General features: G+C 40.5%; 1 protein-coding gene across 1 annotated transcript in view; it reads left to right on the plus strand.

Annotated features, from left to right (window-relative positions):
- Positions 1 to 15,272, plus strand: part of LOC109859552 — a gene marked incomplete at its 3' end in the record, with an annotated part of 129,022 nt that extends 113,750 nt beyond the window's left edge. Inside the window, exon 2 of the mRNA XM_020437908.1 lies at positions 15,061 to 15,272. Coding sequence (XP_020293497.1) covers positions 15,061 to 15,272 — 212 coding nt within the window. The remainder of the gene's footprint in view (positions 1 to 15,060) is intronic.
- Positions 15,273 to 15,970: the final 698 nt, after the last annotated feature.

The following is a 15,970-nucleotide window of genomic DNA, read 5'->3' on the forward strand; positions in this document are numbered from 1 at the left end:
AACTCGCATATTACGGATGCTTTCCAACTACGTACACAGGCGACACTGTGTTACACAGTGTCCACTAGTGTGAGTGAGACGCACTGATATGCTCTTTCTCACACTAATGGACACTGTGTTACACAGTGTCGCCTGTGTACGTAGTTAAAAAGCACCCTACTTTTCATAGGTGTGTAATTATTATAAGCAAATTAGTGTCATTTTATTAGTGTTATATTTCTTATATATATATTTCTCTTCCCCTAATATTGTCTATTGTGCGCAAAGCATACTGTTTTATATCGCCTAACCTACCATCACCCCTTAATCTCTTTCATTCCTCTACATCCCCACTATTTTTCTATCCCCACTTTTCCACTACTATTCTATCAATCAGCGAAGACTTTTTCTTCTCCCACTACTTTGCTAGACAGAGATGACGCTACTGTTCAACACCAGCTGTCTCTCTCAACGTTGAAGACATTTTCTTAACATGGCAAAGGTAGGGAACGCACAGTCTATATATTATACGTCTATGATTCCCTAGCAGTAAGTACTGCCAACGGGCGCCGCACTAACTAACTGTAGCAGATTTCGATGAATTGACCAATTACAATATTTATTGCTAGGGAATACCGTCCCTCTTACCCCTAGCTCCCCGCGTCCACGAAACGATTCATTGACGCCGACTGTACAACAAACGAGTCGAAATGAGGAGATAATCGAAAGTGACGTTCGTTTTTCTACTGCGAATATTGACACATACTGTAGCTCGCGCGATTTTATTCACTCAGACTTATCCCCCTCCCCCTGTTGTTATATTCACTTTGCGAATAGCAAAATTCACTTGCACGCGCGCACTTGAACGGGAAGCACTCCGCTTGAGCGCGTAATAAACGCCACTTTCCCTCGTCTGTTTCTCCCTCTGTGTGTGCGGAGACGTTTCTCTCTCACGCTCTATTTTCCACTCACATGCCGGATATATCTCGTTCTCGTACCACTGTCTTGCCCGGCGGCTCGTAGTCCGCCTCGTAGTACGCCGGCAGCACCGCCGGAGTCTTCTGCAAATTGCAGGCAAGCTCTCGGCTGGTTGTGTACACATCCCTCGGATTTAACTCACGGTCTCATCTCTAACACGACCCGAGGACTCGTGGACGGACGACGTGGCGAGATGGAAATCCGCAGCCTGGCTGCGCCGTGCTTGCGATAATTGTTATTACACCGACGAGACGAAGAAGCCGAATGCGACGTCGACCACAGCTAACGACTACGAACACATGCGCGAACGCGCATGTATACGGCGGACACGTCGTGGTTTTCGTCAGAAACCAGACGAGAAACGCTCGCACGTACACGCTCGTACAAAATGTGATTGAAGCCCCGGACTTCGACGAGGATCAGGTCCCCGCGGGGGTTGCATACGCGGGGTTATTGTATACGTACGTACGAATGCCGCTCGGCGAAGGAGGACACGGTTTCAATTTAAAGCCAGCAGATGTTATATATATGATATTATTATTATTTCTTCGTCTCTCTTCTCTTTTTCGACGGATATTCGCTCGCGAAGAGTTCGTTTATCTTTTTTCGTCAAGATTTTTGCCGCAAGTTTTGTCGTAAAGTTATTATTATTCGACGAAATAACTCAACACACCCGATGTTTTTTTTTTTTTTTTTTTTCAGCTGAATGTGTATCTCGGTATTGTGTGTGCGGAACGTAAAAAAGTTCCATCAGTCTTCGCGCCTTTGGAGAATCGAACTCTCTCTCTCTCTCTCTCTTTCTCCTCCTTCCAACTCTTATCGGTCATTTCCTCTTTTGGGTTTGGATTTTCTGGAAACACACGAGTGTCGTTTCATCTATCCAGGTGGATGCAACGTCGTTCGTTCCTGAAATCCTTCGAAACCGCGATCTTGGCGATGCTCTTTTGCGAAAGCTCGCCCTCGTAAAAGCCGACAACGGCGACTGTCGTCGGCGACGAGCGAATCGATGTCGAACCGATATCTGACGCGATACCCGGATTGAACTATTCGCGCGTCGAAGTTGAGTTCGGATGCGACATTCGAATAAAAAAAAAAAAAAAAAAAAAAAAGAGCAATTTATCGTGTAGCGCAATCTCGTACATACGAGAGAGTCGTGCGTTGCGTGGAAAAAAAAAAATTTATTACGGACGCGCGCTAAATGTGAAAAATTTCCGGACGCGGGTGTATTACATCCGTAGACGGATATTTGTTTTTTATGAAGGAAAGAATAATATACCCTTGCGACGGGATCATACTATGCTGCGCATATGTATGTTAGCCTTTCACATAGCCGACAATCGTCTGCGCGTTCGAATTGCGTCCGGCTGATTTAGTGATTCTGACTTCGTTCGAAAACTCGAAGCGAATTTTGAAGAATTTTTTACTCTTTTTTTCGGTTTTTTGTTAATTACAAATTTCTCCGTCCTTTCTATTTATTTATACAGTTTTACGGAGTTTTGGAACGTTTAGCTTGGACAGTTGACACTGTCTGTAAAAAAAAAAAGAAAAACACGCGAATTAATCACGCGCGAATCTGTAATTTTTGTACAAGAACAAATGTCGTCAGTTTGCGAGACGCACGAAGTGACGTATATTTCGCGTTACACACTTTGCTTATGTTATTTCCACGTAATAAAATATCAGATACACACACACACACACACACACACGCAGAATGTAGTGTAAATACAGAGAAGCGCGATAAATCGACATTAGCCGCAACCGCGGAAACGACAGCGCCGAAAATCCGCACAACTCGTCGCTCGCGCTTTATTAACCCCAAACAATGTCGGTTGGACGTTAATTCCGTCGAGCGTGTAACAGATAGCCGGCGCGCGCTAAACACGCGTTAATCTGTGATTAACGCGCGGTACCGAATGATAAAACGCGCGTTTATTATTTAAAAAAAAAAACAATTGATGAGAGGAAATTAATTCAGATCGAAATCAACAAAGATCAATTTGCCAATAGCTTGTTGGTTGCTAAATTGAACATCTCGTACAATGTACATCGTGTATAAGGTGTGTATGTAAATAATATATGCGATATACCTGTATACACACACACAGAGAGGGAGAGAAAGAGAGAGAGAGAGAGAGAGAGAGAGAGAGAGAGTAATATCGCATATTATATATATATATATATTTGTACATATATATACATATTATTTATATATATTTATATTTATATAAGTCACATTTACGATAGAGTTAATATTTAACGGAGAAATAATTGTGAATGAACTTTGACCCGCGAGATATCCATGAAGAAACAAAAATTTATATTATCTACGTGTAGCCGAACAAAGGAAAGAGTTTAAACGGAGATTAATTACGCTGGAATTTTGTTTAATTAGCAACTTCATCCACTTCACCGTTCATTGTTTATTATACGCTTGTGTGCGCGCGGCCTAACGCGGGTCGTTAGTGTCCGGCGGATTATTACCGCGCGATAAATTACGGTTGTCCTAGGTCGTGCGATGTTATGCGACGCGTCGGCTTTCCCTTAACATATGACCGAGGCAGCATAGTTTAATGGTTATTCGATTCCACCTTCGCGCGCTATATATATATATATATATATATATATATATATATATATATATATATATATATATATAACTATATATATATAACTATACATATATATATAGTTCTGTACATATAGTTCCCCAGCTCGAGTTGTGTGAGATCTTTGGAAAAATTTACGCGAGAGAAACTCGATCTGTGACAAGCGCGTATTCTAAATCAATTTTGCTGATGTATTTGTTTGAAAGAAGAGCGTTCGATATATACTTGGGAGTGTGTGTTCCGTTAAAAAACAACAAAGTGTGTTAAACACGATAAAGCTCTTTCTGGAGGAGAAAACGCGAACTTTCGACTCGCGCGTTGTAATATAAATTATATCACTAATTTTGTCGCATAAAACTTGCTATATTATTGGTCAAACAGCGGAAGCTCGCTGTATAGATCGGCTTTGACTACTTGCGGTCAGAATTATGCTGAGCGAAAAGTTGGTGAGACTTATCGATCAGAGTTTTGCTTCAGTAACTTCTCAGACAAATTGGCCAGCAAGAAGAATTAATGATGCCGCCGGCGCGGTGCGGAAACGCGAGACAATAAAGCGGTGCGAAACTTTGTTTGATGTATAAATAATGGAGCACAGATCCAATTACTTGTTACAGAAACTGTAATAAAGTTACACGGAGTGTAAGAGATACCATAAAAATTAGAACTCATATTGTGAGATTAAACACAACGTGTTTCTCTCTCTCTTTCTCTCTCTCTCTCTCTCTCTCTCTCTCTCTCTCTCTCTCACTCTCTCTCTTTCTAGTGTCGCGATTCTTACTAAAACCTTCTTCATGAATTTACGTAAAGATAAAATATTTAATGATTCTCATCATCTTAAAAACGTTTTACTTTCATCGCGAAGCAACTCCGAACAAACTGTCGTCCTTTGTCTCATCGAATAAATTTATATATATATTTTTTTTTCTGCTTTTATCAGACATTTTAGTAATGGGTTTTTGTAACAGATAAAGTATATATATGTTTATACATATATATAGATATATATATATATATATATACATATATTTTTTTATTGTGAAAGTTTTCATGAGATGTGTTTCATTTTTGGTAAAACAAACAAACGAACTTTTCTCTTTTATACGTTTGAATGTATAGTTTTTTATAGAGCCCATAGAGAACGATCTCTTTTCAGTAAATGATACCTCGCGTTTTTTTCGAATTAAACTCAATTTTTGATGTGGGTTCCCGACGTGCGATCGTAATATTTCTAGTCGGCATCGTTGGATTTTTTGTTTTCAAAAACTTAAATATAATAAAACATGACGTCAGTTTTATTTTTCCCAAACAAAACAGAAAAAACAAACCAATCTTCTTTTTTATTTCACACATCTTTCGTACATATTGAACAAAGCAAAGTCTGAAACAAACACGCAAATCGCAAACGTGAGATTTTTCGTCTTTTGATAGTTGATGTGGGGACAGATTACAGGAGAGAGCGATAAATTAATGCTGTTTGGAAACGGTGGTAACGCCAATGAAACGAAAGACAGAGCAGAACACGACGGACGTGGAACACAGTAGTTATACGTCGAAACAAGTCAGTCGCGCGTGTCTCCGCCCGAGCGAAAATGTCACGGGGGCGCGTTAATCTCATCCCGGCGTATAATTCAATTCCGGTTTAACCTCGTTATCCGGCGGCTACGTTTGCTCGTTAAACACGACGAGTCCGCGGCTTTCGGGACGAATCATAAACACACTCGCGCGCGCGCGCGCGCAAGCCTTCTCGGATCCGCGGAAAACACTTTTTATTTTTCATTTTTCCATACAGTTGTGGTGTATGAAATTTTATTCGTTATAAATTTCATTTGTTTCGCGCAAAAAGCTCGTCGCCGTGCCGGTTTATTTCAATTAGACGCATCAGAGTCTCCGTCCTGAAATTCAGACGTGTGTGTTTTCGCATGACACTGTTTCTCGTATAAAATAATAATAATAATAATAATACGTAAATTGATTGATATCAGCTAATATTTAATTTAATTTTTTTTTTCGCGATATTTCTCTATTTATCTGTACTCTCTGGTGCGTTGTTTTACGGTCTGATTTACGCTTGACGTTTTAACAAGAGAGCTCTTTACTTTTATATAAAATATATTTTTCTTATATAACAGAGAACAGAAAATTCCATTATATTCTTTTATTAGACCACTACATTAGATTTGCATTCATCTTACCCTTCGGATAGAGAACGTAAAAAAAAAAAAAAAGAAAACGTCAGAATCGCCGTCATTCGCATATTGGAGTATCGCAAATGTGATTGCGAACGACGTTCGAACGAGAAGCGACGACGACGACAACAACGATGACGACAATGAGACCCCGAGAAAGAGGCGCGGGATGGGTTTATCAAAAACTTCGATCACCGGCAAATGGGATCGAGAATGGAAGCGCTTGTATACAGCGAGACACACGATGAAGAAGGAAGAGAGAGAGAGAGAGAGAGAGAGAGAGAGAGAGAGAGAGACGGAGAAAATGAAGAGAGGAAAAAGAGAGAGAGAGAGAGAGAGAGAGAGAGAGTTGTAGGTGGAGGTGGATTGCAACGCACGACGACCGCTGAAACTTTTAGCAATCCATCTTAGAAACTCACCCTTTCGTACGGGTGTTCAAGTTTCTATAGAGTATCAAAAAAGCGTGGAGAATCTCCCTTGGCACATTTTAGAGCGCAGCTCGTAATTTTTCCGCTGCAATTTCTTGCAACCGAATGCTCCAATTATTCCAAAAGCTAATTTTGGTTTTTTTTTTTTTTTTTTTTTTTTTTTTAGTAATAATGCAAGCTCGTTGCGTCTGATAAAGTTTGTTTGAAGCCACACACACACAGAATAAGATATTGCTGTTTACTTTTATTATTAAACTTCTATTTGCAAAAAAATAGCGCTTCCGCAGTTTTTTCAATATATTAACCGAACTTGTTTAACTGACGAGGATTTTTTAGTTATGGGAATGAAAATTTTTATATTTGAATAGAAAAAAAAAGTTGTCTACAAATTGTGTCTACATTTGCCGAGTGTGTTGTTGTTCTGCATCCGCGCGTTATAGATATTTCCCTTTGGTTGACTCGTGTATATGTGTACGTGAAAATAAGCGGCGTGTGCTCTCGCGCGTTGTGATATAATAGGGAGCTACCACCTACCGGTTTTCCCCTTGCATTGCGACCTGCGCGGCGCATAGATTTTAATTATGCGACCGCGTTTCAACCGCGTTGACAGAGTAAATACGGCAGGCTTAAAACTTCATGGATCGCCGTTAGTTAGCATGGAACGTTGATTACGGCTCGTCGTACGGCTTGTGAAAAAGCCTTGCACACACGTGTAGATTGATTAAAAATTTCTTATCTCGACTTTTAATTTCCCCGACAATATTCACGATACACCGAAAGCGTGGCGCGGCGCATTTTCATTCCCGCGGAACGCGTTAATGATTATTGGGTGAAAATTGTGCGCGTTCGCACAACGGTGTAAAAATTACATTTTTTTATTAAACGTCTCTTAATGCCGCCAATTTTAGAACACGGATTGGAAAATTGCACGTTTGCGACGAATTGATCGCTCGAAATTAATCTTCTCCGAACGCGCGACACGCTCGATTTTATTGGAAAGGATCTTTCACACGCGCGTCAACTCCGTGTGTGTACCGATAAAATATTAAAAATTCACTCGAGTAAATTACAAAGCTCCGTCTTCGGCGTTTCTTATATATCCTCGGAAGAATATATAAGAAACTTTGATCGCGCGTTATATATATCGAGCGGCAGAGTCAACTTTCACATTATCGAAATTAAATCATGAACTTTAAGTGGCGCGCGTTTTCTAGCAGCAGAGGAAGAAGGCGCGAGAGAGTTATCCCGAAGAAATTCGTCGGTGTATGCTCGAAAGCGCGAGATCAAAAGCGCAATTTCGCTCGAAGGCGAAACAAGTTCCCCCTTTTATGTCCGCGGAAACAGTCCGACTCGATGGCCAATAAAGGCTACGTTCAACTTTCATAGACCTTTCATGTAACAGCAATGAAAGTTGCGACGTAAATATGATTTAACGCTGCTAGAATCGCGCCTTCTCTCTCTCTTTTGAGCGCAAATTTATTTGACGAAAAATGTATTTGGGCGCGCGCGCGTGCGTGTGTGTCTGTGTAACTACAAATAATATGTGTAATATACATACGTACGCAGTTGTGTTAAACGTTTTTAATTTTATAATCCTAAAATTTCTCTCTCTCTCTCTCTCTTCAACAAAATTTTAATTCTATTCGAAAACTTTGCGTGCGCGATAGTTGAGAACTATATATACATATAGCAGTTTTTATCTTTGAATTCTCCTAACCGGATTCGCGTATAAAGAAACGCAGTTACCAACCGCCAACCTAACCGGAGCAGACGGAAAATAAAAAAGGCGGTTAATCTGCTTTAAGCTCTTCCGGTTTTCCGTGGTAATAACAACAGACTAAACTCACCGTTGCCGGTTGGCGGTTGGTTACAGGGTGGAAACCATAATGCAAACCAGCGGCGGACCGCGTCGTGAGTTTAGCGTCGCCGCGACAATTATCAAGCTTCCGGGTGAGCTTCTCGGTTTGAAAAAGATTCTTTCGGGAGAAGAGAGAAAAATAAAAAAAAAGAAACAAAAAACAAAAAACAATTTCTAAAAACTATGCCAATTTCGCGCAATTATCTCCACAACTCGTTGACAATTGTTTTACATGTTGATTAGATTGATATAAAAAATTTATAAAATTTCTATATTATCTTCGTGCTTTTTAAAAGAAAATCGCGCGTTATTTGTTTTCTCGTTAATCAAGAAAAATGCTATAACTTTATTATAGCGGTTTTATCCAACTTCCGAGAAAAATGAGCAGCAACGTAGTTGCCTCAAAAGAGAGAGAGAGAGAGAGAGAGAGAGAGAGAGAGAGAGAGAGAGAAAGAGAATTAAGCAAGAAGAATTAAAAAGATACGCTGCAACGCTGCGCGCTGCAACAGTACAGAGTTTGAGTTAAGCGTTTCATTTATGATCCAAGTTCGCGCGATGGCGGATAATAACTAACGCACTTTGAAATAATGTAACCCTCGAGGGCAACTAAGAGGAAAGAGAGAGAGAGAGAGGAGGGAAGCTCTGTTTTGCATCCGTTTACGCTACCGCGCTTGTAACGCTCACTTGCAGCCGTGCGCAACGATCGTCATCATGCACCTTGGGTCTTGGGTTCAAAAAAGGAAATTTTATCGTTAACGGATCAAATAAAAGCTGGCGGCGAAACAGCCAGCGCGAGGAGAAAAGAAACACCCCCATAAGTTTCATCCTTCACAGGGCGAAAAGGGGATTGCATATTTTATTGGCCGGTTATGGAGAAGAAGACTGGCTTTATCTACCGCGGCGTTCTCTTCACGCGGCAGCGTGATATTACTTCAGACTCGATCAAAGGGGGAAGAATAAAGTTGTATATATACAGCTCTTGTACAAGTGCTTTGCGCTTCTTTATACACGCGCGAGTGTTGTTATTATTAACGGTTGTAACACGAAATTTTGCGCGAAACAACGTATAAATTTTCGCAAAGCGTTAAACATTCTCACAGAAATAGTCGTTGAGATAAAAAAAAAAAACAAAAAAAAAAACAAATACCGGTTCAATTTTTCGTCGACGAAACACACATTTGTATCTTGTTTCTAATAATTCGTAGTAACGCTGTGCGAATTTCTGGGTCAATCAAGAAAATTCGTTCGAGCGCAGCCAAACAGAATCGAACGAAATCAGCAATAAGAGCGAACGGGAGAAAAACATTTTTCAAGCAACCTTTTCCGCGCGTTATTCTGAAAAGGATATTCACGTTTACATTCACTTGAGAGAGCGCAGCTCTTTGACAAAATTGCAAGGGCTCCAATCGCGAGCGGCGCACCTTGTTGCATCGACCTATTGGAATATAGGAGCGACTTTGCGTTTGCATAATCCGGAGACAAAGGAAAACATCTACCAAAGTGGCCATTCGTGTGCCGCTGCGAGAAGCACGTAAAGTGTTGGCTTTTATTTATCTCACAATCGCGCCTCTCGTTGGTGAGAGAAAAAGAGAGAAATATACATATATATATATATATATATATAGAGAGAGAGAGAGAGAGAGTGAGAGAGAGAGAGAGAGAAGGAAGGAGATGCGCAACCCTCGAACGGTAATGAGGTTTCGACTGGCGGCGAGCTAGCCGGAAGTCGTTTCTCCGAATCACGGTGCGGGCTTTCGCGCAGAAATTGGTTGCGAGCAATGACTGGCAATCAGAAAAACGAGCGTTTGCAATCAGAGTCCCGTAAACTTCAGTTGCCCGAGTAGTTCTCGCGCGGTTAACGAGCGCCGATTATTATGAGGCAAGGAGATGGGCGAAGTAGATGAGCTTGTTATTCATTGCCAGCGCGCGCGCGCGACCGAGTCGTTATGCGCCGCGTGACCGTACGCTTTCGAATCTAAAAGATTCTGAAAGATTTTTCCGAGCACTTACCGCTAATGGCGGAGCATGCTGCGAATTCGCGATCGACTCTTCGATTTCGACGAACTGTTTCCGTACATTTGCAAGAAATTAAATTAAAAAAAAAAAAAAAGGCAGATTTTCTCTCCCTTAACGCCAAGTGAATTTTGCGTTGCCAGAATTTTCATTTGACATTTCACAATCAAAGGCATTTTTTTATGTTAAATACGACGTTGAAAAAAAATTAAACAAGAATATGAAATGGCACACGCGAATACACGTAATGAAAACAGGTATGAGTATTTAATGAAATATTTTACTCGTAGTGTGCGTAGAGTGAAAGCGTCTATAACTATTTCAGAAGTCGGGGTAATAATATTTGATGTAGATAAAATGAAGAAAGACAAAAAAAAAAAAAAAACAAAATACAGAGAAAACGATTCTCTTTTGTCGGAAATATTATTTCGTTTCGCGAAGCGGGAGAAAGAAAAGTCTGCATCGGGGGCAAACGTTTTTGATTTGACGCAACGTTTTTCTGCTTCGCGGATGAGGAATCGCAAATCTAGATGCGAATGTCTGCCTTGTTTGGAGATAAATTTCATGCGAATGTGGCGGTACGGACGTGCGAGAGGACGAAGGATCGTCGGAAAGGACGAAGAGAGAAAGAAAAAGAGAGAGAAAGAGAGAGAGAGAGAGAGAGAGAGAGAGAGAGAGAGAGAGAGAGAGAGAAAGAGTTAGCCCAGGCATTCGATTTCAATTCACGGAGAGGAGCCTTGCATGACTTGAATGGAATCCTGAGCGGAGATCAGACACTCGAAAGGAAACGTCTGAAAGACTCGGCGGACGGTTTGAAAGACTTAGCTTTAACGTTCGCGAGAGATGAGCAAGAAATATTCCCACCGTGAGTCCAGAATGCGGAGAGAAATCTAGAGAGAGGGCAATATGAGGGTCGGCTCTCGCGAGAACGACTTTGATCGTGACAATCGGACAAATTCCTTTGCGTAATGCGCCGTCTTTGTCGCGGCGGAACTAACGAATGACGGTTGAGAAAGGGGGCAGGAGGGAGGGAGGGAGGGAGGGAAAAAGGGGGGGCTTTACGCGAATTGCGCGCGCGGACGAGAGAACACGCGGATAACAGACTGCCGTCACTTTGAATGCGTTTTAAGGAAGCTTTTGTCTCTCACGGTTTCTTCCCAGCTACTTCATTTTCGCGACTGCGGTGAATTCTTGCGAAAAGTGTCATTATAATATCTTCTCCCCCCCGTCTTATCTTTCAATAAGTTTTCACAAGTACCTCATTCCGATTTAATGGATTCTTAACACGTTAAAGATCGACGGCGATATTTCTCGACGTTTTTATTCCCATCAAGAGATCGCGAAGAATTATAATTTTCTTTATCGCGACAAATATTTTCTTTAAGATAAAAAAAAAAACCTCTCGAATAAACGATGCAATAAAAAAAATTGATTTTATTATTCTCGATAATAATAATAATAATAATAATAATAATAATTTGTTTTCACACTTCGCAATTGACATCACGTATATATATCGCGTGATGCGTAAAATTAAAGTTTTTCCTCTTTAATTGAAATAAGCCACGGTGACTAAAATTGATTGGCGGCACACTTTCCGGCGTCTTCCTTTTCGCACGTTCTCGTCGCAGTGAAACAGTTTTCAATACGCCAGGTGCGGTTGATAAATGGCACGGAAACGTCCGCGATGCAGTCTCAGCTATGAGATGTCAAACTCCATTGGCAAGGTAACGACTCGGTCGTTATAACGACGGAAATTGACGACGCGCGGACGAGAGAGAGATATATATATATATATATAGAGAGAGAGAGAGAGAGTGTGAGAGAATGAGACAGAGAGAGAGAGAGAGAACGAGATGACACGCGCGAGGCGGGGAGACACGTTCGAAAACGCACGTCGCGAAACGCAAACCGCGGCATCGGAAGCACCTGCCGCTGACACCGACGGTTAGGCCAATCCCGTCAGCGCAGTGTTCCATATTACGAATCTATGCGTATACAAGTACCACATTATATGTAAGCTGAATTTGATTTTGAGACACCAAATATATATAATAATTGCGGAGCGTGGCATCACACATATTTGCAGCGTCAACATATAGAGAAGTCCATATAAACTTCCTCCCGTTTAAAGAGAGAGGAAGAAAAGGGGAGGAAGGGAGAGAGATTTATTATCTACCAACGAGCCTACATCCGCGTCGGGATCATAATTCACGGACGCAAATATGGACCGCGTGAGCTTTACGAGAGAGAGAGAGTCGACTCTGCTCTTTGAGGCCTTATGCAAGCCGAAATTCGCGCCTCATTAAATCTTAGAACGCGGAACTGTAAATTGCGGACACTGGCCGAGCAATGCCGGGAGGGCCACGAGAGCGCGAGAGATCTCTCTGCATTTCGGTCGATAGACCTTTAACGACAACGGTCTTCGCACTTAAACCCAACAACGCCTGTGATCCTCATACCGCGCACTTTCCTACCTACCTACCTACCTAACGCGGCTCCATCTCCATCCGCTCGCGCGCTTGGTTCTCCAAATTAACCCGATACCTGCCTGTATTATGAGCCATCCGGCCGGGTTAACGTTCGCGCGATCGTTAACAGTTTCGAGTAAATTTCCCGACTGCACTTTCCCGGCTGACGTTTTCGTGGAACTAAAGATTTGCGTAAAAATTATCGCTCGTCCCATATAATCCCCCCGTTTTCTTCCGATAACATTTGCATATCAACTCTTCGTGAACGACAGACTCTTCAAGAACGTCTGCTAGTTGGACAGACTGGGTCTGTGAGACCCACGCGATTTTAAAATCAAATATTTTCGCGAAATATCAATATTTTTTCAAGTTTTTTTTTTTTTTAATCAAAAGTTTGAACAATTCCGCGTCGATCAAAACCAAAACCTTGAAAAAATTTCTAGTATTTTCAAAGATATAAGCGTTAAAAAAAATTAATTAGTTTACCGGAGACACCGGTTTGAAAGTTTTGGGTGGGAGAGACCCAGTCTGTCCGCGACGAAGAGTGAAAAATATTCACTACTTAAATTATGTATATAATTGATTGTAATTTTGTGCCATTTTTAAACATATACACGTGTATATAAAAATTTTGTTGAAATAACAAACTTTTCTTATCTTTCTATTATTAAACTTGTAAACTCTCTTGAATCCAGCTGGCGGGAACATTATTCTACAATATCGCAATAACTCTATGCGCAAGTTCTACTATCTATGTATGCACAGCAAAGTTGCATTCGTTTCGAGTTTCGGAGAGAAGTTCGGGATCGGCCGCGCGAAACTCGCGGTGATGTTCGCCTCGACCTCGCTTGACTCTTCTTCTCGTAACCGCGTATTTATTCTCGCGCTTAACACACGCTACCCTTTTACCGCCAGTACCTAACAGTGACAGACGCGAGCGTTAATTGCGAAGCGACTGCGGGCTGCAAACGTCGCTTCTCCCCGGCGCAGATTAACGAAATATAAGCTCGAAACGCGCATGCAAGATTAGAAGCCCCATTCGTGCTCGACAATTGAAACGAGTTTGGGAGAAAACGCGATTCATAAAAATCGATTTATTTTTTCTTGCGAACTTTTCCAGAACGCTGTGTTCGATTTCACAATCTTTAGATCAAGAGATTAGAGATCACGTTGCATAACGAATATTAATTAGTTCGAAAAGTTTGTTGATATTTTTTCGATAGGTAGCATTATCGCAAACAGTCCTGGAAAAAATGAATAAAATCTAAGTATAGATGTAATTTAAATCTAACGAGATAAGAAATATATAATAGATATAAAATAGATTTAAATAGATATAAATATAGATATAGATTTAGATAAAGATATAGATAAATATAGATTTAGATATAGATATACACGGAAAAAAAAAATGATGTTGAATCAACAGTATTAGTTTAATTGAAATATATCCTGTTGATCAGCAACATCAATATTATTGCACTATACACAGCAGATAGTTGCTTTAAGAATCTAGACATTAAATTAATCGCACATGCAATTGAATGAACTATTTATTTTTGTGGCAGCCCGTGACGTCAACTTTAATTGAAGCAACTCCATTTTTTTTCTGTGTAGATAAATAGATATAGATTTAAATAGATATAAATAGATATAAGTAGAGATTTATGTAAATTTACACGTTAATTTACCGTTAAATGAAACTTTAAATCAACTCAGATCTACTTGGATCTAAGCAGATCTGAGCAGATCTGAGTTGATCTAATATAGTAGAGTAGGTCTGAATAGATCTCTGAAGTAGATTTACTGTGATAAATAAAAGTGTAAATTTACCTAAATCCACTTATACCTATTTAGATCTAATTCGAATCTACTTAGATCTATTTTTTCATTGTTTTTATCTTGTTAGATTTATCTCATTAAATTAGATCTACTTAGATTTAATTTAACATTTTTTTTCCCGCGATGTCCTACACATGAGAGAGTCATCGCGCGGATTACTAAAACCAGCGAACAGCATCGTACGTGAGCATTTACAAGTGCTTAATTATATTGGTCGGCACGATAAAAGTCTTTTAAGTGTTTCATTTAAAACTCTTTCGCAACGGCAGATTTTGATACAGCCGCTTACGACAAGAGTTCAACCGCGATCTACGCGGTGAACGACGAAATTTAAAGACACTGAATGGAGTATATCGGAAACAAATATTCAAAGCGCGGTAACGAAAGAGTTAAAAAAAAAACGCTACTTGTTTTCCGAATAACTTAAAAAATAACAAATCGATTTTGCCGACCCGAGAAAATAGATTCCTCTTCTTCGGTGCTATCGTCGACTATAGTCGACAACCGTCGAATGTAACTTGTACGCGACGAAAGACCGTCAGTGACGCTCCGCGGCACACGTGCGCCCTATCGAAGGGGTTAAATTCTCCGCCGTGCGTATTGTGTTCAGATATCCGCGATCAAATTTTAATTTACTTATTATATCTTTTTTTGCAAATGTGTGTGTAGCCAGAAACGTTTGTTGTATTTTTGTAGGCAACGACATCAACGTGGACTTTTATATGCCCAACGAAGCTGTTGTGAATGCCACGATCGAACTGAGGTGCCATTGGAAAATATTGGGCGGAAGTCGACTCTACTCGGTCAAATTGTACAAGGACGATCACGAGGTTTATCAATATCTGCTGGACAATGAGAAAACTCAGACGTTTCACAGACCTGGAGTAAATATCAAAGAACAACAAGAGGTACGTTTCCATCAACAAGAGTTTTGTCATTAACCCTTCGCCTGTAGATCTTAAAAAAAAATCTATTGTAGACCGGGTCTGTGAGACCCATGCGTCGATAAAAAAAAAAAAGAAAAAAAACAAATTGAAAAAATCTCTAGTAATTTCTAGAAGATAATAAGCGTTTCGCAAAAACAACCAATTTGTTCTAGAAACGTCGACGCGCAATTTTTGAGTGGGTCTGGAAGACCCAGTCCACGGACGAAGGATTAAATTAGAATCAACACTTAATTGAGCATTTTTCTATAACACACATTTCTATCTGGCACAGATACTAATAACAAAAAAAAAAATATGTTAGGCAAAGAGACGGAACAAATCGGTGAAGAAATACGCGTGAAGACGTTGCTCTAGCGCGCGACTCACAGGAAAATATCACACTTCGATTCCTCCTAATTATCGTTTCGCTCTGCAGAATTCTCTCGGTTGGTATCACCGGAAGCGGAACAAGCGATTCCCCGTCTCGTACCTGACGAACCGTTCATCGTTATTCATGCGTTTCGAGGTCGGCGGAGAATCTTCGTTCGTCCTTTTTCGCGATGCAAGCGAAATTCCTTAAAACGCCACTCGGAAACTCGGCACCGTCGGGTTCTTTCATCGACTATATATATATATATATGTATATATATATGTATATATATATGTATATATATATATAT

Source organism: Pseudomyrmex gracilis, unplaced genomic scaffold, assembly GCF_002006095.1.
Source record: "Pseudomyrmex gracilis isolate BER0280 unplaced genomic scaffold, ASM200609v1 scaffold_267, whole genome shotgun sequence".
Taxonomy (NCBI): Eukaryota; Metazoa; Arthropoda; class Insecta; order Hymenoptera; family Formicidae; genus Pseudomyrmex; species Pseudomyrmex gracilis.